Genomic DNA, 27,933 nt, shown 5'->3' on the forward strand with positions numbered 1-27,933 from the left:
ATATAATCAAACGAAAATAACTATTATTTATTAAATAAAGTCATTCATAACATTGTTACTCAATAATAACTAAGTTACGGCTTTCAAACCAAATATGTTGATAGTACTCTTTTCTTTATTTGATTTTATAAATTTGTCAAATATATTTATTTACATAAATAAAGTTTTAAAAATTTAACCGGTAAAAGCTTATAAATTCTATTAAAAACTACGATGTTTCACTTAATTGCAATTAATTTTATTTTAGTAGTACAGTTTTGAAAATATCGTCCAGAACAGTTGTATTACTAATGCAAATACTAAACACTTAATACATTGATGAAGCCAATATAATCTGGAATGAAAAAAATGGTTAAATTAAGAACTAAGAATATTTTTGTATTCATATCATGTTTTTTATTCCTGCATTTATGTCGATTTGTTTGGCTATATATTTTAAAATAAATTAATCTTATTTTCGGATGATAAAGGGTGGTTAAATTTTAAGGGCCGATGTTGAATGTGAACCACATCGAAAAGTCAAGTTTTGATCTGTATTTCATTTGACAATTCTCAATTTCAGACTAATTAAATTTGAACCATGGTAAGACACACAATCAATCAACGCGTTTCATCCTTATTATGAAAATACCTAAGCGTTCAAATCATGCATATCGTGCACTTCGTGACTTTTTCGGTCAATTTAACAATAGGAAAAATCATGCAAAATTTGAGCAAAACGAGTCGTTAGAAGATGTGGAAACACCAGTGCATGCTCGTACAGCTCGTATTGTAGAAAATATTGCTTCTGTTCGCGATAGTGTCGCTGAAGAACCGCCTATTTATGCGTCGTCAATGGTCAGAATGGTGGAAAACTAATGGCAACATTGGGTGAACAATTTTAGAAGAAAACCATCTTCAGTGATAGGCACATTTTCACCTTAGTGGATTCGTAAATAAGCAGAATCGCCCTAATAATTTGTGTTTTATTCAAAAACAACATGGGCTTTAAAATGTATCCACTTATTAGAATATTAAAAACCATTTGCTTTTAAGTGGAGTTGAGGTTTTAATTTAAAAAAATCTATGCTTAAATACAGGGTGATTCGTAAAAGTAGGTTAGGTTGAGGAAAGAAAAAATCGTATGGGAGGGGGTCTATTTACCTCTGTTTCAAAAAGAGCAAGAACCCTTAATTAAACTTAATTTTGGAATACATCTGTTTGAATAAATTGTTTCTGAAAAATTTATCTTTAAACTACAAATATAAATTATAGCTCTTTTACTGTAGGCATGGTTTTTAGCAAACAATTTTTTTTTTACTGAGGCATGGGTTTAATTTCACAATATTTACGTTAAGTAGGGACCTGTATCAACAAAAAAGTTGAACCTAGTCACAAATAAATACGGAAGGAAATTCAGTTAAAAACTCATTTCTAAACTGCATATCACATTCTCAATATATGCATAATTGCTACGGTTTAGCTGATGGTCGAGAATTATAGGGATTGAACGCTGAGATAAGAGAAGTGGTCATTATACACTTGTTGGAAGACTATACAATCATTTTCGGGAACATTAAGTGCTGGATAGAAAGGTCCCACATGCCACTGTAAAAAAAGCTGAAACTAATTTATACACATCATTTGTTTTTACTACTTGGAAAAAGGTGTTGTCGAGTATAGTTTTTCTGCTTAAGCCGCCGAGCTGTTGGCCGTGTTTTTGTGTGTATTTAAATTAAAAATGGCTTTAAGTACTACAAAGGACAAAATTGCACAAAAAAAGCAGGCAGTCGTTGACGAAAATATAACACATTTAACGATCTTTTTTAGAAATAAAACGGAAGCTATTAAGAAAATTGTGAATGTTTTTTTCTGTGGCAGATCGAACTGTCTACAATCTTTAAAAGACAAATAAAAGTTTGGCCATAACTCACCACCAAAAAAAAAATAAAAATATGGCAAGAGCAAAGACGGCGATGTTCAGACACTACGTTCTCATGTTAAAAGAGATAAGGCGTCCTGGGGAACTCATTAAAACACGCACCTGCTATCTTGACTCCTGGTGGTGTTTAAAAAATTAGATTTAATTTAATTTTAATAATTCTTTTTAAATTCAGGTTATGATCTACATATTTCTGTTCATAAAATTAACAGTTGGTAAACCTACCAACATTTATAAAGAAATGACGCCGATGTAAAATGGTCACAATGGCATCCCTGTGAGAGCTTTGAAATGGAGATATTATTATTGATTTTAATACCCTATCTTCCCTGTACTGTATATTCAAATTGAACTGAGTATAACCTATTTTGATCATTCTGCTCAGGTTCTGTTATGCACATAAACCATGATAATTCAAAAAAATCGTTAGATTTAAAAAAAAATATATTTTGTAACTTACCTATTCCATCTTACTAAAGCCTCTGGTATCGTCTCTAGTGGATCATGCAATAAATATTGCCTTATACCACGAAAATACTGCTGCAAAAAATGATCCCAATCCAACTGTGTCATATCAAAGAAGAATATTTCCTTATCACAGTCTGATAAACGATTCCACAATCCTCGCACATTATCAATTTGAAATTCCCATTGCCGCATCGAAAAATATTCAATAACATTCATAAATCTATGGATTTTTTTATAAGTATTTAACAATCTATTTTTATGGAAGAAACAAACATAGTTTTATTAAATTTATTAAACGGAAACAGAAAATATTGCATTCCAAATTAACCTTGGCTTTTTTCCTATGCACACAGAAATTGTATCAAATATAACCGCTGGTATATAATGCAAAAATAATATTGATGTCATGTGCATTATTTTATTTGGTGTATTTGCATAACATAAATACCAGAGGGCCTTCAATGTTGGATACATTAGACCATACTTGGTTGTTTTTGTAGTGAAATCACCCCACGTCAGTTGATTTTCCTTTGAGGTACAGAAGTTGTACACTGGAATGTCCTTCTCAACCGATATTGTACTAAAACAATTAACATTTAAAAGTGATTATTATTATTTGTATTATTATTTAAAAATTCAATAAAATTAAAAGATTCTAAAGAAAAAATTATATTTTGAGTCTAGCTGAGTTTTATAGTAAAAACATTCCAAATCCGTGTTAGACATTGTTCCTCAATCTTACTTACTGTACATAAGACTTTCTTTCTTGAGTTTCTTTCTATGTCCTTGAATCAATGTAGCAACTCTCTTCCAAAACAAAATCAAAATTGATTAGAAGAATTTTCTCTTAATTTCTAGCGGCATGTAGGAGCTATATAGGAACCTTCTAAAAAAAGCTGTTATTGATTCTTGCTGACCAAGTAATCATCCTTGAACCATATTTTTTAAGTCTTGCATCCGTACAAAATGTCCATCTCTAGATAATAATCAAACATGACTTTAGAGAAGAGAAGTCGAACGAAGTTGGTCCCTCTATTCGGGCCGTCTGTCTGCTTGGCCCCTACCGCCCAAACCATTGAATCGATTAACTTGAATATTAAGGTTTAAAGCCAATTCGCGTTAGGAGTTTTATTTTTCATTTTGTTAAGACTAAAAATAACAGTAGCCCGCATACAATTTTTTTTTTGATTGAAATCGAAAATTCGAATTTCGAATAGAACCGTTATTTTGTTTTTAAGCTTTCTCAAGAACTAATCAACCGATTTCAATAACTTTTTCGCTGCACACGCTCTTATATTTTTATTTTTATTTTTGGTTTAAAAAAAAATAAAAATGTTTTTTTGAAATTCGGTATCTTGAAAATGGGTCATAATTTTTTACAAAATTGAAAACTTAAACTAAAATTAAAAAATATAATACAACCAAAATAATTAAAAAAAACCGCTCCAACAATTTTAAAATACAAAATTTTGAAAAATTAAATTTTTTTGGGATATAAAATGACTTTAAAATTTTTGAAAACAAACATTTTTTTTTAGATTAAAAGGAAAATATTGTATGGTAAAAAATAAGTTTGATTTCAATATTAATTTTATCAAATAATAAAAGTAATGCCTTTAAAAGAACATTGATTTAATTTTTGCCAAGACATTCAAGTCGAAAATCAACCAACTTTTAGTACTTTAATTTCAATATTTTATTTGTATTTCATTAAGAAAAGCTTGACTTTTCTAAAAACTTAACCAGAAGAACGTTATTGTTCGATGCATAAAATTATTTTGGAGTAATTTTCATTTTGTATTTGCTAAATATTCAAGGTGACACATTTTTATCAGTATTTTTCATTTTTTTAAAAATACCGTTTTCTTTGTTTGGATTTATACCAATTTGTCATAACGTTAGAATGCATAATATAAAATTAAATCGAACCCTCTAACCTTATTAGTTCGAGACATTTTCGGTCATCCAAATTTTTTCACTGTTTTTTTTTTTTTTTTTTTAATTTTTATACTAAAAAAAACACCTCCTTAATTTTTTAAATTGGTAACAATTTTGAATTGTACAAACCTGTACTTTTGTGAAATATCCCACGATGCTGCAATTATACTATTAACACATAAATCCACAGGCACCATATTAGCTACAGCCTTCGGATTACAACGTAACGTCCGTATAACACCAGTGCCAGCCCCAGCTATAGCTCCAGTTGGCCCATAGAAATTATCAATCCATCCACAAACAGGATCACGATACGTGGAAATAACTAAAACAATTTGAAAATAAATACAAATTAAATACAAACAATTATAACAATTAAGGCCTAATATAAAACCAATGAAGTCCTCCTTATTAGCATTAAAACTTAAATTTGTATTGTAGTATTTCCAGTTACATGGACAAAATCGTAATTAAACTTGAATTTATCAACTTTCTAATTTTTTCTTCTAAATATGCCAAGTTATGAAGTGCCTAGTTTTACCAACTGGTAAAATAAGCCTGGAAATCTCATGTGTCATTGATACAGTGTTTCGAAATATTATTATTGAAGAATAGATTTAATAAAATGGCCGGCTATATATTGGTACACCTACTATAGTACTCTAGTACTCATATTTTTCGAAAGCTGTCTTTTAAAGAGGCTAAAAAACACCCTCTTCAAATAGTACAAACAAAATGGCTCGTTGTTTACAACTCCACAATAATTTCTATAAATTTTTACAGAAAAAGCCATCGCAATCATAATAAGAAAAAAGCTGTTCATACTCACCAATTCCTGGTCGAAACATTCCAACTGGTAAACTGTTGCCATATATTCGAACAACATCCTCAGCAACGGCCTTTGTAAAGGTGTAAGTGTTTGGCCATTTATCTAATAATCTTAATTTGTTTTGAAAAAAATATTTAGAAATCATAGATTGTGAAATCAGGATTAAGACATAAGTTATGGATTATAATTTGATTATTTTTCTATGAACCATTAAATTTTTGTGCACTTGTTTAAACCATTGTCTAAATAATGAGAGTTTAAAAAACTGTACAACTATTAAACAAAATGTTATTTATATAAATTTTTGAGATTATGCAATAATACATATAAAATTTAACTTTGCGATTTTAAGTGTCAGTTTTCATAATTGTTGACTCTATATGAGTAGCAAAATTATTAAAATCGGTCATAAGAAAGCTGAGATACTTTAACTTGAATGGAGTTGTAGTAATAAGAGCATTTCTGTTTTATATAGTTAACATACTTATCCAGTGTACAGATTTTGAGATATTTGGGTTGTAGATCTTTAAAAACATATTTTTTGAGCTTCATTTTCTTTGCGAAAAAAAATACTGTCCATTGTGATATTACAAACATTTTCTAACCTTTTGTATCTATCGTAAGATATAATAATTATATTGGCAAAAACAGATATACTCTTCTTACTCCTTCAAACTTTAATTTTGAATATATCAGCTTTCCCAAAAACGATTTTGATAATCTTGCCACAAGCTTGGTACAAGCTAAACGTGACCTTTCACTCTTGTCAAAGGCTCCATAGTAAAATGGAATGTCATAGTGTCATTTTTTGCATTTTATTGCACTCTGAACTGTTATTTTTTTATATAAAATAATGGCAAATCCGTTTTATAAATAACATTAATTTTGTCCACCTTGCATACATACCATATTTAATAAAAAAATAATAATAATACAAATTTAAAAAAATAATTCATACATAGGTGTCATGCCTTCCAATAATTTGTCCGGTGCACAATCCATAAGAAGCATCATATTCTTCGAATCACCGGGAGGCGGATAAAATTTTTCCTCAATCTTTCTTAAAGGACAATGCGTATAAGCTGTCGAAACGTGTATAACGCTCTTTAGATTCTTCATCTCATTACACAATAACATTATATCACGACATGCTTTAACGTTTATTTGCATGGCAATTTTGAGCTTTTCATCAAAACGAACAGTTGCGGCCATATGAAAAACAATATTAACATGATCAACTAATATTTGACGGTCGGTGGTGCTGAGGCCCAGTCCAGGTAACATGCAGTCTCCAGCGATTCCTTGGAAATGATAACGAAATTTTGGTGCAGCTTTTTTCATTGCATTGAAGATCTACATGTATGAAAAATGGAAACAGAAATTAGAGATTTTAAAAAATTGCCAAAACCACCGGTCGATTGAGTTGAACTTGAAAATTAAGATTTTTTTGTCAATTTTTGTTTAAGTCTTGAAACATCAGTAGTCCCCAGACAAATGTTTTGGTCAAAAATTCGAATTTACTAAAAAAAAATCGACATATTTGTATTAAATTTACTCTAAAATTTGCTTTTTTTTAAATTTGGCTTCTTTCACCAAAAACAATATATTTTGTATTGCTCACGAAGGGTATCCCCATAGAACCGTTATTTTGGTCTTAAGTTTTCGCAGGAACTTATCAACCGAATTGTTTCTGCACAAGCTCCTATACTTTCTCTATAATTTTTAATGATCAAAAACGTCGTTGTTTTATTTTTGAATTTTGAAATTCGGTATCCCGAAAATGAGTCATAATTTTTGCTTGATTTTCCATTATTTTTTGTATAAGTTTGTTTTTACTATTTTCTAAGCAAAAAGCAGACAAAATCGAAAAACATACACGTTTAGGGATGTAATAAATAGTAAGTATTGGAGTACATCCCATATCTCAAAAGAACATACTATTATTAAGACCACTCTAAAACTAATTCCTCGATAAATGAGCTAAGACTCTGAAAAAAAAATACCAAGGTCTTTTTGAGAATCGGTTTAATTTGATTTAATACTTATTAAAAAAAAATTAGAAAACTAACATTAGAAAACTGTTAGTAGAATATTGTGTTGACTTGGTGGTTTGTTGATATTATTTGAAGTTGTTTTGTTCCCATCTATTCATTTATTTATCGGGTATGAGGAACTATTAGGGGAACTTTGAAAATATCGAACCCATCCCGCCAATTTATCGTAAGCGTCAAAATAAATTTTTTCGTAAACGACAAATCAAAAACTTACTGCTGGTCCTTGAAACTACTTGTGCCCATAGTCAGTATTGAAAATTATTAACTATTCTTAAGTTAAGACATTGCAGTACCATTCAAGCCTCTATGTGTTACTAGCAAATTTTAATAATTAATTTTGTTTTTATTGAAAGTAGTAGGTACCCGTGACATGATGGTTAGTGCTTTGGACTGTCATGGAAAGGGTCTTGGATTCAATCCCTGCCTGTTCACCGGTACTGCCTCTTGCGAGGAATTGGCAAATACTTCAAGAGCAATTCTTGTCATGAAAAAGTGATTTCTCAAATTAGCCGTTCGGATTCGGCGTAAAATTGTAGGTCCCTTCCATTCCTGACAACAGTACTTGCACACAGGAAGTAATTCACTAGGACCTAGTTCCCAAACGGACTGTTGCGCCACCCAATTTATTTTATTTTTTATTTTTTGAACATGTCGCTTACGATAAAATGGCGGGAAGGGCTCGATATTTTAATTTCCTATTTTTTTTAAATTGATATGCTGTCATTTTTTAAAATCCAATTGTTTGCTTAAAATTCATAGAGTCAAGTACAATTGCGTTTAGAATCGAAAAAATACTTAATTAACATTTTTCTTGTAAATGCCGCTCAATAATTCAAAACGAAATATTTAATGTTATTTTTGTTTTGAAGTTAAAGTTATGAATATAACACTAAATATAAAATCATAATTTTAAAAACTTACCGGGTCATGAAATATCTCTTCAACTCTTGTGTGTACATCTTTGTTTTTTTTGTTCCTGATGAGAATATATATCATATCAACTCCAGGACATGATGTTAAAAGTTTATTTAGCAGAACTTAAAAAAGCAAATGTAACAGAAAGGTTATTCTTGTAAATTAAATTCATTAAATAATTCGCGTAAAATAAAGTAACATTGTCGTTGAAAACTTACTTTTTCCTAAGAACCCTGTTCCACCAGTAATGAATATATTAGTTCCATAGTAAAAATTTTGAAGTGGCGTCAATTGACCCTCTGAATTTATATTTTCCGTTATGTGCATAGTAATACAGATAGGGAAACCTTTCCTTTTTTTCGAAATGTCTACGAGAAGAAATGAAATATTAAAATTGCGAATGTTATGGTATGTAGTCAAAAACTTTATTAGACAGGTTTATTTAAATCAGGAGGTTCGTATCTGTATGTCTGTATTTAAAGTACTTCATGTCAAACAGATCTCTCCTTTACTTACTTTACTTAAAGCTTTGAATGTAAAGACTTGTATTTTAAATAAATTGTATAGACTTTACTTTAATTTACCCTTGATTCTATATCTAAAAAGTAATTGGTATCATTTAAAAACTCAGAGAAGGTATCCTAAAGACCTTCTATTGTGCTTAATAACTTCATAGTTTCATAGATGTGAGAAACTGAATAAATAAATAGTCAGCCCTATCAGTGGAACGTAATTCCAACCAAAAAAAATCCTTTTTTCTTTTCCTTCCTTTCCTTTTTACTTGAAGCAAAATTCATGTTTGAAAAATTCCCCTTGTCATGAGCATTAAATTCGGTATATCACACATTTGACATTTTAAAATTTTAGAGGCGAAGAGAAAAACAACAAAGCTTAATGTACGTAAATAATTTGTTTTTATTCATTACCAACAACCTGCTTTAAAACTAAGATGAAAATTTTTTATACCGGCTTGATTTAAAATGGTTTTGAGAAGGATTAGAAGTCTCAGCATGGCACTCAATGTCCATTATTTAAACAGAAAATTGCAACATTTCAAAATTTTTTGAAAACTATTTTGTGAACACACCTATTTTTCTAACAGTCAGCTCTAAATTCGCAATAAAATCTTTTCCGCGCGAAACACCTGATAGCTTTTTAGAATTCGGGGAAACAAAAATATTTCGGGTTAACTATTTTTCGGCCGAAACTCCTGAATGAAAATATTTATATTTTTTACTTATATATATTATTTACTTCACGATAATGACAATTTTTTGGTTTATCTAATTATGTTTAACTTTAAATGTGGGTATATGCAAAATATAAAGTGTAAAAAAAAGCTTCTGTTGGATTTTAACAATATGGAAAGATGTATAGTAGGAATCTTTTGGATGATTTGTTACAAACATTTGCATGTGAATGGCTTTTTGGCATATTATGCCAAATAAGTGAAAATACTGAAGCATTTAGACGGATGTCGCTTCATACAAACGAAAAATTCTTTAAAAAAAATAAATAAAATTAATCCACTTTATGCAAGTGCAAGTACTTTATGTGCTTATGAAAACGAAATGCTTATAGATTCTTATAAGTAGATAATATCTTCATACTTAATTTAAGAATTAGAACTTCTGAAACAATCTGTGGTATAGTTGACTAATTTTTGGTTTTGAGGTCAAGAAATTCCAATTTCTTTTCAATTTCAACTATGTACCTTATTTGTTACTTCTAGCGCTGTGGTTTCAAAAACCAGAAATTATTATGAATATGTAACGCATTGAAGGCCTCAGCTATTTAGGGTTTTTCCACAGCCCTTAAATGTTTTCATCGGTAACGGTAACGTTTTCCGCTCTGTTCGTTTAAATCCTGCAAGCCACAATGCTTAAACAGTAACAAGCTGGCCACATCCATACCAACAGCGTCTGACAAGCTTAACACGCTCTTGATTAATACAAACCTAACTTTAGGTTTCATCTCTAGACACGCAACACAGGAAAACGGAATAATTTTTGGAAAAATATATTGGTGCAAAATTTTAAACAACCTTTTGTTAAGTGCCTAATAATTTACTAGTTACCAATTTGCTAAATATTTAGCAATTTACTTAGAAACTCCATAATTTTAAACCTTTCTTTTCGTTAACTATTAAGTTTACCAATTGCTTTTATTTACAAGAAATAGCATCCAAACATGTCAGTGGCAGTTAGTGAAATAAAAACAAAGCAAACACGCTTAAACGGACCTTTTAATTGAAATTTTCAACTGTTGACTGTAACATTTCACCTACTGTTCTTATAAGAGTAATTGTACAGATGTCATATGGACTTCTAAAAGTTGATGTAGCCATTCCGTGATTTTAACTTTAACAAAGAGATAGTAAGATGTTAAAAGCTTTTGAAATAAAGTAACTCATCATTTAAGCTTAGTAAATTGATAAAAATTGATAAAGCCGAAGTCGTTACAACAAGAAGATATTAGCAACAATTTAGCCCCAAACCTTAGATCACTATACCAAAGTCTCTATGAAATGAGTCTTAAGCATTAAGCTAAGTATACACGATTGGAAGATCTTCCAATATTTATCGAAGTCTTACAATAGCATCCAATTAGGTGGCAACTGCAAATTTTCTATCCAAATATTAGAAAACTTTTTGGTCCAAAATACTCTACCTTTCCATAATCATCACCCCTCCTACATAAGCAAGGCACATAAGCCAATGCTTATGTCACTAACTGCCATCCTAACTATCACGCTGTATTGGCATGGAAGGTGGGATAGGCGCTCCTTCCCACACTAGGTAACATAGCTATTGGGCTGGATCTAAGGTGTTAAACGAGTCTTGAAAATGATAAGCCTGGCTGGGGCCCAATTCAAAAAATAACCCAGTTTCTAACGGAGTATCCGGATACGTGGTGACCTCCGAACTAACTAGCGTTACGAGTATCTGTATAATGCGAATCTCTGTACAGACGGACCTTTCTTTCTTCGCAACTCGTGGGACCAAGTATGAATTAAAAAAAAAGAACAAAATTATGAGACCGGTATCTCTTCAAGACCAGTAGGCAGATTGGTGCTGAAGCCTGTTGCCGTATCTTCTGCGGGAGAAGCGAGCAGTGGGTTTCCATGGACTGTCTTCTGTTTTTGGAAGCAACAAGAGTAGGAAGGTAGCGATACCTTATTTCAGGAGTGGCAGAGTTTTGAACAATGGCCCTACCACTAATACTGAGAGCACATCTCCATTGCAAAAATCCAGAAATGGAAAGGAGCGACTCTCAAAAGGCCTTTATAAACAAAGGCGGTAAGCTGCAAGAATCCTAAAGGCCTCTGGTGAATCATTGGAGTCTGGAAGGACACCGCAGCAAACCGCTCGCGTTGAATGGGCAATGAAACAGGTAGTGCAAAAAGAGGCTGTGATGCCTCCCATCCCGTCTGTCAATTTTTCTTGCTTAACAGATTGTAGGGTTGCATTAAAAAATTTGTCAGTTGAATTATTCTTAAAAAATTTAAAATTACCAACAATAATTTTCATATAAAGAAATAGTTTAGTTTGAATTTTTAGTCGAAAACAAATTTTTACCAATTTAAGGAACATTTCTTAAAATTTTACAAATTAAACGAATGAAATTAATTTGAGAGATATCAAGAACAAAACATCAATTTTTACCAAATTTGCGTACTATTTCTTGTAGTTTTTTATTTTTTTATAAAAAAAAGGAATGTTGGATTTTTATAAAAAAAAAACTACTGAATATCGAAAACAAAACAACATGTGTGTGGTTGGAAAAAAGTTTGAAGACAATATTTTTAATTTTTGAAAAGCTATTTGAGTCGAAAGTAAATTTCTACCAAGTTTTGGTATTGTTTTTTTTAAGTAAAAAAATAATTTCAATCAGATTTTTCTCAAAATTTTACTGAATGTTTACAATAATATTTTTTAAAAGATAAAAGTAGTTTGAAGCCAATATCTCAATGTTTTGAAAAGATATTTGAGTCGAAAATCAATTTCTGCCAACTTTTGTTAAACTTTCTTTTAAGTTTTTATTTTTTATACAAAAACTGTCGATTCGATTTTTCTCAAAATTTTACTGAATGTTGATAATAATATTTTCTATAAGATAAAATTAGTTTGAGGCATATATTTTTAATTTTTGAAAAGATATTGGAACTTTCAGTAACTACATGATGTGGTTTAATTGTCTCCAAGTTGTAGTTTAGATTTATGAGAAATAAATAAATAAATACAAGTTATTTAATTTTAATTCTTTTTTTTAATTTTTATATATTATAAATTAATTTTTAATATTATATTTTAAATCTTCGACGCGTTTCGGAGATGCTTCTCCATCATCGAAGTATTCCGCCCGATGATGAAAAAGCATCTCCGAAATGTGTCTTAGATTTAAAATATAATATTAAAAATTAAGTTGTAATATTAAAAATAAAAATTAAATAACTTGTATTTATTTATTCATTTCTCATAAAACTTTTAGTTATATTGGAACTTTTTGTTTAGTTTTTACTTTTTGTAAAAAAACTTTCGATTTGATTTTTCTTAAAATTTTACTGATTGTTATTATTTTTTATAAAATAAAAATAATTTGAAGAAAAAGACTTAGTTCGAAAATCAATTTTTCAACTTTTAGTAATGTGTTGGTTTTTGTTTGTAAAAAACTGTCAAAACGTTTGTCAAAAACGTTATTCTTGGAAATAAAACTCACTTTTGTTTGTAAAATATTTGAGATAACAGTTCTTTTTGTTCCATTTTTTTTGGTTTATAAAAAAACCTTCAGCTTTTAATTTTTTTCAAATAATATAGTATTAAATTAAATTTAATTTTAAGTCGCAAGCGGTTTTGGCTTGTGAGATATTTTGGATTGGCTGTGGTAAAAAAAAGCCACAATGTCAATTTTTTTAATAGTCTTTACTGCATCTTTCTGCCTTATTAACACTATTACAAAATTAATTTGAAGTCGATATCTCTGATGGTTCTTGAAATTTGGACAGCGGAAAAAGGTCCCCGACCATACGGACGTACGAACTAACGAACACACGCACACACAGACAACTCTCTTAAAAATTTGTATTTATATTCTAGGGACCTTAATACGTCAAGAATTGTAAAAATTTTTAATTCGACAAATCGGACCGATTCCTACAACTTCCTATGAGAATTTAAATATATAAAAAAAGTAAAATTACAAATTTGATGATTATTGGCTTAATTGCTAATTTCGTAAAATTTAACGTGGAATTTTATTTTCTAAATAAAAATCGAAAATAATTTAAAAAAAAAATTAAAGTGACAGCTTCATACCTAATGTCGCACCTTTTCCTTGTGCGTATATTACCTACGCACCCGTATAAGTTACGCAAGAGGTAGGTATTCAATCAGTGATATTATTCGGATATTATAAGTATATTTTATTGAAACAACTGTTAACTGCACTAAAATACAATATTATTGTCTGTGATTATTAAGGGCTCTCTCTCATTTTGTAGTTAGACAGTCAAAATAATTTAAATACTACAAATAAAACTTAATCGGATAGATATACTGTTATTTAGTAAATCATGCATCCAACACCACAGCTCAGCAAAACAAAATTTGCACCGTTTGTCACTATTAAGTAGTATTAAGTCCGTTAAACCACCACACGGAATTAGTACATTCGCCCGAAACGGAAAGAACGATTTTGATTCGACGAACGTGAACGTGAACGATTACTTTACCTAAAGCGTCTGCAATTGTTAACCGCATTTGCATTAGAAGTTATATATAATTTTTTTTAAATAAACAATCATATTAGGTATATCCGTTCGTCAGATTGAATGCCTCTTTGGCTTTATCTAGATCCAGCTATTTTCATCATGTATGTAGGTCTGTACTTACATATATGTGGTTTTATTTTCGCCTGAGATCTAATACATAATGTTCCAGTAACACATACCTAGTACACATGAGTGTACTTAAACAGTGGGGCAGATAGGCTTACAATGAAACCTCTAAGAAAGCAATCTATCTGAGCTTGTTGATTTACATGATAATTATTTCAAATTAAATTCCTTAGGTCAAGGGTACTGATGCTAAGTAACCTTCTAATTGGGTTATACTTTGAGGTAATTGGCATTGTGTTTTGACGAAAATCAAATTATATTTTATTGTTTACTATTTTCAATCAAGAACTTTGAACTCGATATATTACAGTACTCCAACTGATATTTGCGTATCAAAGTAATTTCTCAGCGTTTTAAATCAATGCAAATAAAAATTCTGTAAAGTGTGTAATGTTCATTTTGTTACTTGAGCCATATATGAAGTGCATGGCAAGTTTTGCAGTTTCGAACTCGAGATTTTAATCAAACATGACATTACGATGGTAAAGAAGAGTCGAAAAAAGCAGGTCCCCCGAACTTGGATATTAATGTTTTGAGCCGATTGGCGGTTGGCGTTTTGCCCCCATACAAATTTTTTGGTCAAAAATTAATTTGCTTTTAATTTTTGCTTAATTTGGCTTCTTTCAATAAAAAAAAATATTTTTCTTTCGCCCCAGAAGTGTACAGCCCATAAAACCGTTACTTTGTTTTTAAGTCTTCTCAACCGATTTTAATAAATGTTTGTCTGCATAATAAAAATATACAATAATATTTGATGACCAGAAATATCATTGTTTTTATTTCTGATTACCCAAAAAATGTAATTTTTTTTTCGCTAATCCATATCTCAAAATGGGCCGTTATTAACTTAATATATGAAGTAACTGTAGTCGGTTCGATTTGTCGAATTGAAAATGTTCACATTTCTCTACGTTTCACGGTCCATATACTTTAAATAAAATATTTTTAGATAGATGTGTGTGTTTGCGTATTTTATATAAAAGGTTTTTCAATTGGCGAGTGTAGATTTTGCCGCCCCGTGGCGGCCATTTTGTTTTGGTGACATCTTTCGAATCTTTTGTTTATTATTAAGTTGTTTATATAATATCATCATGGCAAGTTATACGATTGGAAAGCACGTTCAAATTAAAAAAAAAAACTTTAATATCAAAATGAGTGTTCGTTAACGCAAACGTTGCGCGCACTGCGCTCATTTAACGGTAGACGTGGTGGTCTTTAAAGTCGACTCTTCAACGTTTGGTGGCCAAATATGAGACGTTTAGTGGGAATTTTGGGCCAGTGGCGTAATTTGGTCCGTACTTTTTTTTAAACGGTGTTAGTGAGGGGGTCACCGTTAACAGCGAGCGCTACATAACGATGATAACTAATTTCTTATTTCCCAAATTGAACCATATGGACCTAGACGGCATTGGTTCCAACAGGACGGCGCTACGTGCCACATAGCAAACGCCACGATTGTCATTTTGCATGAACGACTTGATGGTAAGGTTATCTATCGCAGAGGAAATGTGAATCGGCCACCAAGGTTATGCGGTTTGACCCCGCTATACTTTTTCCCGGGGGGTTTCCGGTCACAGGTCTATGCAAATAACCCCAAGCGACCATTGCCTTACAGGCGAACATAACACAGGCCATCGCAAAAATTCAGTCGGATCTATACGGAAGAGTCATTGAAAATTGGACCACTCCGGTCCGTGCCGTGCCACCGTAAGAAACCGAGGTGGGCATTTGAGTTATGTCATATTCCACACTTAATGGAATACATTCGTCTTTCAAATAAAAAATAATTTGGTTAATACCTCACCTCCGTTTCAACATCTACCCGCTCTTATTAAAAAAACCATTTAATATGATATATTAAAAAAAAATGAAAAGAAAAAAATAATTGTATGCAAAGAAGAATAAAGTTTTTGACACTTGAAAAAGTTTTGAGAAGAATAGAATTGACAATTTTGCTTACAAAAAATAAAGCCCTAAAAATTACTAAATGCTGGCAAAAAATGATTTTCGACTAAAATATGTTTTTTTTTACGCAATTGAAAAGTAAAACGTATATGAATCATCACTTAATAATTGCAACTAAATAATATTATATAAATAAAAACTAAAATATGTATGCATAAAAAACAATTAAAAAATAAGGCTCTAATGATTTTCAAACACAAATTTTTAAAAATTAAGTTTTTTGAGAAACCAAATTGCATTTACATTTTTGAGAACAAACTATTTTAGGTTTAGGTTTCAATACAATCGGCTCGTCGATTTTTCTTACTTAATATTTCAACATAATATTCCCAACAATGTTTTGTATGAGATAAATAATTTGAATTCAATATCTTTCTTTGTCTAATACTTGAGTCGGAAACCATTTCTTATCAGTTGTTTGCTGTTTTATATAGATTTTCGTGTTTCGTTAAAAAGTTGTTACCTGATTTTTTTTAAATAACTTAGAATTACCAACAATATTTTGCGTATGATGAAATAGTTTGATTTCGAAATCTATTTTTGCTAACGAGATATTTAGTAGAGAAACAATTTTTACTAGCATTTAATAAAAGTTTTAATTTCTTATATAAACAAATACATATTTTATTTTTCTGAACAAATTGTATGAAGAATGAAATCATTTTGAATTAAATACCTTCATTCGTCAAATGTTAACAATCGTACTATTTTTTTTGTAGATTTACATTTCTATAAAAAAATTACTGTTTTATTTTTCTAAAAATTTGACTGAATGTCAAAAACAATATTTTCTATAAGATGAATTAGTTTAAAGCTAACATTTTTATTTTTTGAAAAGAATTTGAGTCGAAAATCAATTTTTAATAAATGTTAGTTCTATTTTTAGGTTTTTACTTTTTGTAATTCGATTTTTCTCAAAATCTTACTTTATATCAGAAACGCATAAAACTATGTTGGCTATAATATCATTTTTTTAGTTAAATATTAGAGGTAACCGTTAGTTGATATTTTTCCAAATTAAATTATTTGTTTGGTATCACGTCACAATATTTAATATACAATTAAATTCAAGTCTCTAGAGTTATTGGTTAGTGCGATATGTTAGAAAATGGCTACGATAAAAATCAACGCAACCAATTTTTGAGAGTCCCTTCTGCATCTTATTATTATTTTTTGAAGTCGATATCTCTACTGCTAGAGAAAAAAGTTTTCCCAACGTATGTACACACGAACACACAAACATCTATATAATAAGTTTTTATTTAGATTTTAAAGAACTTGAAACGTCAAGAAATGTCAAAATTTTGAATTCATGAATCAAACCGCTTACAATAACTTCTTCTTGAAAGTTAATAATTTGAATCAATTACTGACTAAAAACATCTTAAGAACTAACTCATCGAAAGGGATGTTGTGTTTACTTAAATAGTTCGTTTATATGGCATTTTAGTTGAGAAAAGTCTTAATTTGGCTGAAAATTAATATTCCTTATGTCAGAAAACATTAACAAAAATTTAAGTCTTTCAAGAAGGTATTAATAAATTTTCATTTACAACTCCATATATCCTCTTATCTAAGCTTGACCCAGTGGCACAAGAAAACGTGTTTATTAGAACGATAGACTTGAAACAGTAAATCAATTATTATTAATTTATAAATAGCTGTATACCTAATCACGTTAGACCTTTAATAACATATTATTATAAATATGGTTTTCATCTTTGAACTTTGTATTATTTGTATTATTATTATTATTAGTACCGGACTTAGCGATTGAGTTCGAGGAAGTCATTTCTAATCATTGGTACCCATTTATTGAATGCAAGCGTAATATCTACGTGAATAGCATTTTAAATCAAACATACGCTTTATAAAACTTATACAATTATCAAATCGTTTATTTTGTATGCGATTTTATTTAAAACTATAATTTTGATTTGCAAATATATTTATTAAAAATCTATCCAGATACAAGCTTTGAAATTTGTACAGGGAATAAAGAGAGGTATAAGAATGCGTTTTAATATTTAAAAAAATGGAAACATATTTAATCAATTGCAACTAGGCACCATTTAATGAATAATTAAGAAACAACCTGTAACTTTTGTTAACTATTTGTTAAAAACATCATCTTTTTAACACTTTACCAAAAAGTTCTTAATTTTAGAAATACACATCATTTTGATTTATTTTTGTCTGCTTTTGTTTCCTATTTCTTTAAACACTCTCATATTTGGGCTGGTGCCCCAATAACGTACTTGAGTCTTCTGGATAGAATTGAAAAAAGAGCTCCTATCCTCCTTTCCTAATAGCTCGCACTGTGTTTAATTATTATAAGGGTATTCATAACCCCTTTAGTGCGTGCACAATGTAAAAAAAACAATCTTTTTTTAATTTTGCAAAAAAATACTTTTTGTATGGGTCTACAAACCAGCATGGCACACATTTGGTATACATCTCGATTATTAGGACTACCCTTGCATATGAAGTAAGAGTATGATGAACCATATATCTCGCAGAGATTGCAAACCATTCAACATTCACCTTATTTTAATAGCTGACAAAAAATACAAAATGGAACAACTTAACCTTTATCAGGTTGAAATATAGCATCGGTATACCCTCAGATACTTTTAACTTATGCTAAAGCATGATAACATAACCTTAAATTGTGTTTTTTGAGCAAAGCTCAAACTCAAAGAAATTAATTAAAAAAAATAATTTCTGGTAGATTACAAATGATTTTTGCAGAAGCTGGAAGAAGAGGCAGTTTCTCATCTTCTTGTCGTGCTCTCTTACAAAGAAGTAGACTCCACCGTAATGATCCTAGTGATCTAAAAAATTCTGACGTTCTCAAAAACTTCATTACTAGCTACAAATGGTTTAACGAGTACTTATTGCTCAAAGTGTTTTGACTTATCAGCTTCTGAGCCATTTTAACCTAGCCTAATCATATATTGTCTAAATGGTATTTGATGATCAAAAATGCCAATATTATTCGATACCTCAAAAAGCGGGTCAGATTTTTTTTAAATAGACTAACAAATATAAAAGGCGAAATTATATTAAAACCATAAAACTAAAATTGCAAAATTAGACAAGTGCAACAATTTAAATTTCAATTTTGTCTTTTTTTGATGGATCTATCTTGTTCTGATACTTTGGAATAAGTCATTTAGTTAATAATTAATAATATGGCAAAAAAAAAAAACTTTTTACAATACAAAAAATCGCACTAATTTGAATGTATGTGCACAAAAATTTGGCAATCTACTGGACTTAAGGCATACAAATTTTGGAAAAAGAGGCTGATAACTTCCCATCCCGTCTGTCGATCTGCGTTGCTTGAAACTCTAACAAACTATCCATGACAATATTTTATGTGAGATAAATAATTAGAATTCAAAATCTTTCTTTGTTTTTTGTTCATATTTTTCAGTTTTGGTTTGGTTTTGTAGGTTTTCGTGTTTTGTTAAAAAAAAGTTATTAACATCAATATTTTGCTTATGATAAAATAGTTTGATTTCAAAATATATTTTTGTTAATGGGATTTTTGTTCGAAAACTAATTTTAACATATTTATGTAAGTAGCATTTCTTGAATGTTTTTATTTCTTGTGTAAACAAATACAGATTAGAAGAAAATTTAGCACAGAATAAAATTATTTTGAAGTCAATACTTTAATTTATTACTGATATATCGAGAATCGAACATCATTTTTTACCAATTTTGTGTATCTACAGTTTTTGTAGATTTTAATTTTTATGAAAAAAACTTACTGAATGTTAAAAAAAAAAAATTCAATAAGATGAAATTATTTTAAAGCCAGTATTTTAAATTGTTAAAGATTCATTCGAAAACCAATTTTTAACAAGCTTTATTAAGGTTTTTATTTTTGTAAGAGTACTATCAGTTCGATTTTACTCAAACTTTTACTGATTATATTATTTAGGTATATTATAAACAATATTTTTTATAAGATGAAATTAGTTGAAACCAAAATATTTAATTTTTAAAAAGATAATTCCTATTATTATATTAAACGTTTAGTTATGTTTTCTTGTAGGTTTTTATTATTTTTTTTTTTTGTAAAAAAATCTTAATTTGATTTTTATCGAAATTTTAGCAGAAATATGTTATCCTACGTTGAATCTAATTTTTATTTTATGATAAAGTTGTTTTTTGTTCATAAAATATACGAGGTTACAATTATTTTTTTTTTTTTTTTTCAGTTTTTTCGATTTATAAAAAAACAGTTAGTTGATTTTTTTTTCAAAATTATATTAGTTTGATATCATGTTTCATCTGCATCTTTCCGTGTTATTTATAATTAAATTTATTTGAAGTTCATATCTCTATTAGTTCCTTAGATATAGATAACTTCCCGAATGTACGCATAAAAACACACACGCGCACACGTACATATCTCAAAAATCTTTTATTTAGATTCTAGGGTCCTTGAAACGTAGAGAAATGTCAAAATTTTCAATTCGAAAAATCGGACCGATTACAATAACTTCCCATGGGAAGTTAATAAAAAAAACCTTTTGTTTTATCAAATTTTCATAAAAATCGCAAACCAAACTACAGTACAGTTTATCTCAAAAACTTAAACATATTTCAAATGAAAAATACCCTTACATTTTAAAACACAATTTGTTCACATCGCTGATGCTCTTTGAATCAAAAACCCGCACCGATTGAAATTTTTTTTAAATAAAGTAGGTCAACCGATCGATTCTTTACCTACAAAATTTGTCAACAACAAGTTGTCATGACGCAGGTAGAAATTTACTATTCAATATTGCGAAAAAGATCATAAATAAATAAAGAATGCATAAAATCAAATAAAATATACAGGCTCAGAGATCACAAATTTCTATTTTTTTTTTTAATGCATTCACTTTCTTTTGGCCTTGAATTTCTGTAACACTATAAACCCACCACCAACCGTCTTAAAGGCAAAAATCATCATTCATAACAGCACATAAGCTGATTATGACATCGTTATTTGTAATTCATTATTCAATAACCAGACACCACACACTTTACAAACAAAAAGAAAATCACATCGGTAACAATTTAATGGCGCGCATCATATTATTTTGGAGGTATTCATTTTATTTTTGTTTTTCATAACCGGATGCTTACTACATTTGTATGATCTTATTTACCAAAGGAAAAACAAACGATTCTATTCCTTATGGTGATAGCACGTCAAGGGAATTGCAATATGATAAAATATAGCACCAATAGTTTACTATTCTGCACTGGGTTTCATTAAGACTTTTACATCGCACCACAACTGAGCACCAAAAGGTAACGAACGTTACGTTGTTAAATAACTAACAAACAATAAAAAACTCATAAGCCATCGTGTGATGGTAAACATCACTTTCACTTGGCATAAAAGCACTGTTTATCTTTTACCTCTTTTCTACACTCTTTCGACCACCGAATAGCTCCACCGTAATTGTAAAATTTAATACAATATTTAAATTGTCAAACTAAAACGACAATGATCTCGATAAATAACCGATGACCAACATGACCGAAAACCGACAATGAAACGTTAATTAAAACAACACTAGTGACTTTTATTTCGAAATTCATGTGTAAATGTGATATTTTGTGGTAAAAACTAAAAAGTTGCAATTGGTAGAAAACTCCTTTGGTTTGACCAAAAGAAGTAATATTCTAGAAGCAAATTTAAATCTAATGCATAAAATAAAAATAAAAAACAAATAACAAGTCACTTTCACTACAGCTATTCACTATCTGATGTAACAGTCGAGTTGCCCCATCCTTTTTTACATTTTACCTTTTTACAACACTACTGACGATACACAATAAAAGGAAAACAGGACTTAACTTTATTTATGCGTTACGTAGGAATATTGTTGGATAAATTTTACTTCTTAAAAGTATGTTCACACTTTACAAAAAAAAAACGGCTAAGGTACCTACATCAGCTTGTAAATACAGCAGCTTTTTTCAAATAAGATTTATTTGTATGTTCGAAAATATGTTACAATAATTTTATTTTGAATGCGTTTCACGTTTTCAAAAATTAAACGAACATATTAAAGAAATAGTATTAAAAATTTTAATTTTTTTTAGAATTTGAATTTTTTTTCTTAACAACAATTTATTTATTTAAAATCAAAAAGGCGCATACAACTTGAGGCAAGTAAGATAAAGCACGACACAAGAGACAGACTCACGTGCAACGATAGCAAAGCGCAACAGACAACGAAGAGAAATGTTGGAATGTGAGACGATTTTTTCGCTTGTCCATCTATACGCACTCAAGATTCAGATTTAAATTAACTTTTAGACATACCGTACCGAATCTGAATGATTAAACAACCAACAATCAACCAAACGGACCTTAAAGAAAAATAAAAGATATAAGTACCTGCAATTCAGTGGGCCTGGCAAAAATGAAACAAATTACATTAATAAAATGTAAGTTGCTCACCGTGCGTTTTAGTAGAGTCGCAGCAAGTCGGTAGATTTAATAAACCATATTGGAATATTTAAATATTTTTTTATGGAATTTGGAATATGGAATATGGAATTTAAACGCCGAGGAGTGATACAAATTAAATGCATGACTAAACCACTGAACTTTTATTATCTAAGAGTTTTTATACATTTATAAATTATTGAATTTAAAGTTGCTTGATTTATTTTTGACTTGCAATTCATAAGGCTACACGCATAATGTAGTAAGAATGTACAAATATGGTAAGTTATGCATTCATTAACAAACAAAAAAGAAATCGAGCATAAGATATTGACAAAATTATGATATTACGGAGATAGAGAAGAAGACAAACTTGGGCACATTGTTTCTCTCTGTAAGTGTCTGTTATTAAGAAACCGTTAGGTTTAATAAAGTAATTTTATAATATTTTTAAAAAAGAAGAAGATAGGTACATAATTTTGCTTCAAACTAACAAAGTTGAATCTTAAACCGTATGTTAATTGGATGAACATAATGTTTGCTTTATTGACGCTAAAGATAGTCACACCTAAACTATTGATCAAATTTATTAAGAAATTCATTAATTTGTCGAAATTCTACATGGAATTTAGTTTCCAAGAGATTTTTAGAACTATGTGCTCTTTACAAAATATTTAATTTCATACAAAACTAATTAAACCTCCTTTGTGTTTGTACAGTTTTTTCTTCAGTTTTCATATTTTTAAGTATGACAAAAAAAAATAACTCAGTTGTTTCGGCAACCCAAACACTGTTTGTTTTTATTATTATAAAATATCTTATTTATATAATAGACAGCAGACAAATATTTTGATAAAAATAAAGTCGGTGTTCTTTATTGAAATTTTTTTTTTTATTTTTCCTATACAAAATTGTTCGATGTTTCAAGCAAATTTGTATTCACTAGGATTTTTGGTTTGCATATATTTTACATAGGTTCGAAAATCTTCTCGTTCATGGATTTTTGAACCTATCAACTAGACTGGCTTTCTGACTATTTTCAAAGTTTTAAAAATCATAGGGTCTCAAAAATCCAAAACGTTTGCATCAGCAGATTTGAAAGTGTAACAAATTATTTAAGTGAGTGCCGACGACTATTTGTTTTTTTTTCTCCAAATTCCATTTTTTTTAAATTCATTTTCCATCTTAAAGCTAAACAAACATTTCTTAAAAATAAATTTGGCTTAGTTCAAACTTTTTCTACATTGAACTTTTCAGTCAGGTTTAAAGTTTACAAATAAAATAAGTTAAACAATTTTAAAAGGCTTGGTTTACAATTTTATTTCCCAAATCGTTAGTTTTTTTATATAAATTATTATGTATGTATAAAATGTTTTATTTTAGTTTAAAAATACTTTAACCCAGTTTATTGGAAGATCGTTAATATACGTTGAGCGTTTAATTTTCGTTAACAAACACTGACCAGTTTTACGCGATATAGCATTTAAAAAAAATTGTAGTGCTATTAAATCCAAAATATAAGCTTCTTGATCATCAACTATTATTAAGACAGTATAAGAGCTTGTAAGGAAAAGAATTAATAAAATTGATTTATTACTTTATAAGAAAACTTAAGAACAAAATTACGGTTCTATAGGGGGACCCTTCCAGAGCCATACAACCATTTTTTCTTATTGAAAGAAGCCAGATTAAGCAACCAAATTTTAGAGAAAATTTAATAAGAATCTTTTCGTTTTTGAAAAACTTCGAAATTTCTATTTTTGATCAAAAAATTTGTATGGGATTACTGTTGTTTTTAGTCTTATAAAAGAAATAAAAAAAAACCTAACGCGAATCTATATAAAACCATATTTTCCAAGTTTAACTAAATCGACATAATAGTTTGGCCTACTTTTTTCGGCCTTTTACCATCGTAATGTCGTGTTTGATTAAAATTTCAAATTCAAAATTTTTTACAAATGCAATACTTGCTATAAAAATATATAGTTCCTATTTGTTGGAAGTAAAAATCAAATGGTGTTTCAACTTCACTTGCAAGAACATTTTATACAATAAAACTGCCATTTGTTAATAGCCTCTGCATAGTTGATGAAGTATAATTTCGTAAATTACACTTCCACGGTACGGTGCTAGATCTCTTTATGTGTTGAACGATGACTGCTTAGCCAGTCCCGATGGTGTTCATCCGATAGTATAAAGTAAAAAATGTCTTGCATTCCTTTATTTTTTAAACAAGTTTTTTGGTGAGAGTGTAGCACTTTTTAATACAAATCTTATTTTCGAACAGGATCACGGATCAGAGAGAAAAAAATCAAGCGCGAAAAATCTTCTCGCATTGTCAAACAAATGTTCGCAACAAGGTTTTAAAGTTGATTGTGTATGCGCTGACTTTTGTATAGGTTTTGAAGAAATTAGCCTGCACATATTTTATTCATACTTACAGACTTTGACCTTTTTTTAGATTGTATCAAATCTTACCTTGAAAATAGACTCTACCAAGTAAAATAAAACTTTTTTTGCTTAATTTGGTGTTCCTTAGAGAACCCATCTTTACCCTTTTCGTTTTATCTTGTCTGTTAATGATGTAACATCTTGTTTTCGCTCAAGTGAGATACTCAGCTCCGTGAAGTAATTCTCCAAAAAATTATCCCCCGCAAAATTGAATAATGTTTTTTGTAAATCACATACACCGAAAAAAAATGTTGGTAAGCGGTTTTTTTATTAAACTTAATCAATTGATAAAAATAGATTTGAAATATAATATCTTGGTATCGTTAATTGATTTCGTCTTCAAACTAATTTTATATTTAAAAAAGTATTGTTGTTAATATTTTGCAAATTTTTTGGAAAAATCCAATCAAACGTTATTTTTTATTAATATAATTATTATTATTATACTTTATTGAACAATAATCAAAAAAATAAAAAAAAATTAGGTGGCGCAACAGTCCGTAGAGAACCAGGGCCTAGTGTGGAAGTAATTGCAGAGATGGATTGAACAATAATATAATTACAAAATTCAATAAATATTTTTTAGAGCATTAGTTACCAGGGCCTTTAGCTCGTTGGGAGAAAACTTAAGTGAAATATGTATATTAAGTCTTGTAATAACTTCGCTCACAAATTTTATATTACTTGGTAATATTTCGTTTAAGAGTTATTTGATAGGTTTGTTTGCTAAGGATAAAAAGTTGAGTTGATTTCAAGGATATGGGAAATGTTCAAAGTTGGGCACTGGTCGCAGAAATAACAAAGGGATGCTGGTTCTTTGGTGATCAGTTGTTTGTGGGTGGGATTTGTATGACCCATTCTAAGTCGTATGTGTTTTTTTACCATACTTCTGGGAAGTTCAAAAGGGAAAGTCGCCCTTGCATCATCATCATTGATTGTTGAATAATGGTGGGAGTATTCCAGCCAGTTATTCTTATTTGTTATCTCATGGAAGTTTGTAAATGGTTTAACGAGTCCTTTTTGTTAAATTGTACAAAAGAGAAAAAAGTTGTCTGAAGTTTTTGTCACCACAAAAACCTTTTCTTGTGCCTCAGAAGCAACCTGTCCCATGCAACGTCAAACTAATGCAAATTCACCAACTCAAAGTCAACCAACACAAACTAAACCAACTGAAGCCGCGATTTTTAACGCGCGCTCGCCAAATATTCCGCCTGCTAGGCAAGTCAATTTACTTTCATCATCTCAGCTAGCAGCTTGACAAGCGATATCGAAAGATTTATCCTCAGTGGATACTCAGAAGAGTGGCCGATTTTAATTAGCTCTTTTGAACATAGCACCAGTATCACTAGCTTCTTCGTGGAAATGCCCCCGAAGTGGTGAAGAACCGACCCTTGCTGCCAACTATGGAACCAGGCATGGCATCATAAAAACACTCCGAATGCGATTCGGTAGACCAGGGCCATACTTCACGCCATGATTGCAAAAGCTAAAAACCAAGCACCTTCAAAAGCCGATAGGTTGAAAACGCTTATAGAATATGCGTTTGCGATTGAAACGTGGGTGCCATAATGGAAGCTTCGCAGATGACAGCTCATTTAAACAAGCCGATGTTTCTTAAAGAATTTGTGGACACACTCACTCCGCACCTTCTGATAAACTGGGCTTTGTTTTCAAAGGAATTGCTACAACCAACGTTGCCGGAATTCTCCAATTGGTTGAGTGAAATTGCTGAAGCTGCTCAAAAAATTGCTGACAGGTTTATAAGCTCTAAGGCCCTCTTCACTATTTGCCCATCTGTTAATATTAAACTACACGCTAATCTTAACCAATCGAAGGGAATCGCATATGCATCGTATGAACCGTACGACATACAGTTGAAAAACGAGACAAACGCTATGGATGGTATCCCAAAATTTGGCAAAGTATTCGTTGATCTTTATAGGACATCTAATATTTTTAGAGTCGTTTTTGATAAGTTCAATTGTGGGAGATGTGCAATTCACTGTAAGGCTTTTAATGTCAGCCCAAATTTTTTGGGGGTTGTGTTATGGTTGATTCCCTCAGTAAATTTCATAAAGACACTTTCGCTGTCTTACCTGCTCGTTTAAATTGGGCGTTGGCTTTCCTATTAGATTAACCTCTTTGGATAGTGTTTGAATATCTTCCACATGTCTTGTTTTTTATTTGGCAAAGTGCTAAGATTTTGGGTCCCACCAGGGGACTCTTTTGTAGTGGATCTTATTAGTGGTATTGAAGGCGGATTCTTTATTCGTGTTAATATTGATTGGGGGTTGGGCAGAAATTTCGGATTGGAAGAGATGCCAGTTGGCAAGGTCAGCGAGAAATGTTGGTTGGGATTTCTAAAAAAATTTTGGTAACGATCGGAAAGCGATCACTACCATGTAAAACATCAGAGCCATCCCTGGAAGATTTTTGTTTGAGGTGGGGAGATATCAGAGAAAGGTCAATTTGGGAGTATGTGCCATGGGCTGAGAAGTGGGTTGGTCGTCCATCATTTGAAATTGCCAGGGGACCATGAGTTGAAGTCTCAGGTTTGAAGACAAGGGGTTGTTATGCTCGTAAAATTTTTTTCAAGATCGTGATAATTGAATGATTGGTCTGGTGGTATGTAAATTGAGATGATGGTAATTTTTTATTTTTATTTAATTTCAACAGTATAGCAGATATGTTGAAGTCGATCGAAATGAACTTGTGTGGAAGTGTTTTGTGTACAAGAAGTTTGTGTTGTGGTAGGTTAGGAAATTTTGACGAATATTCTTTTGGTAAGTGTGGTTGGAAGTTATGTTTGGTGTTTGTTTCTTAAATAGAGACGATCCATGGTTGAATTTCTTTGGTAAGCAATTGAAGCTCATGATAGTTATTAAAATAACCATTCACGTTCCATTGCAATATTTTTAAATTATTGTAGGTGGATGGCAACATTTCCCAGTACAATATAACTTACTCGTCAAAGGTGCCCTTTCACCTGGTGATAAATTATTGCCGCGCTGCCACTGGTGACGAGTT

General features: G+C 30.2%; 1 protein-coding gene across 4 annotated transcripts; it reads right to left on the reverse strand.

Moving 5' to 3' along the window:
- Positions 1-3: 3 nt before the first annotated feature.
- On the reverse strand, positions 4-22,157 carry LOC129953193 (fatty acyl-CoA reductase wat-like). 4 transcript variants are annotated; one of them, XM_056066092.1, is made up of 9 exons: positions 21,954-22,157; positions 8,344-8,493; positions 8,132-8,247; positions 6,115-6,509; positions 5,157-5,266; positions 4,457-4,652; positions 2,718-2,969; positions 2,382-2,639; positions 4-334 (listed from the first exon to the last, which is right to left on the reverse strand). In XM_056066092.1, the coding sequence occupies exons 2-9, from the start codon at positions 8,450-8,452 to the stop codon at positions 244-246; spliced, it is 1,527 nt and encodes a 508-aa protein (XP_055922067.1). In that variant the 5' UTR covers positions 8,453-8,493; positions 21,954-22,157; the 3' UTR covers positions 4-243. The 4 variants fall into 4 exon arrangements, with proteins under 4 accessions (XP_055922067.1, XP_055922065.1, XP_055922068.1 ...); XM_056066090.1 differs by lacking the exon at positions 21,954-22,157 and adding an exon at positions 13,857-13,899; XM_056066093.1 differs by lacking the exon at positions 21,954-22,157 and adding an exon at positions 13,453-13,878.
- Positions 22,158-27,933: the final 5,776 nt, after the last annotated feature.

The sequence above is a fragment of the Eupeodes corollae genome, chromosome X (genome assembly GCF_945859685.1).
Source record: "Eupeodes corollae chromosome X, idEupCoro1.1, whole genome shotgun sequence".
Classification (NCBI taxonomy): Eukaryota; Metazoa; Arthropoda; class Insecta; order Diptera; family Syrphidae; genus Eupeodes; species Eupeodes corollae.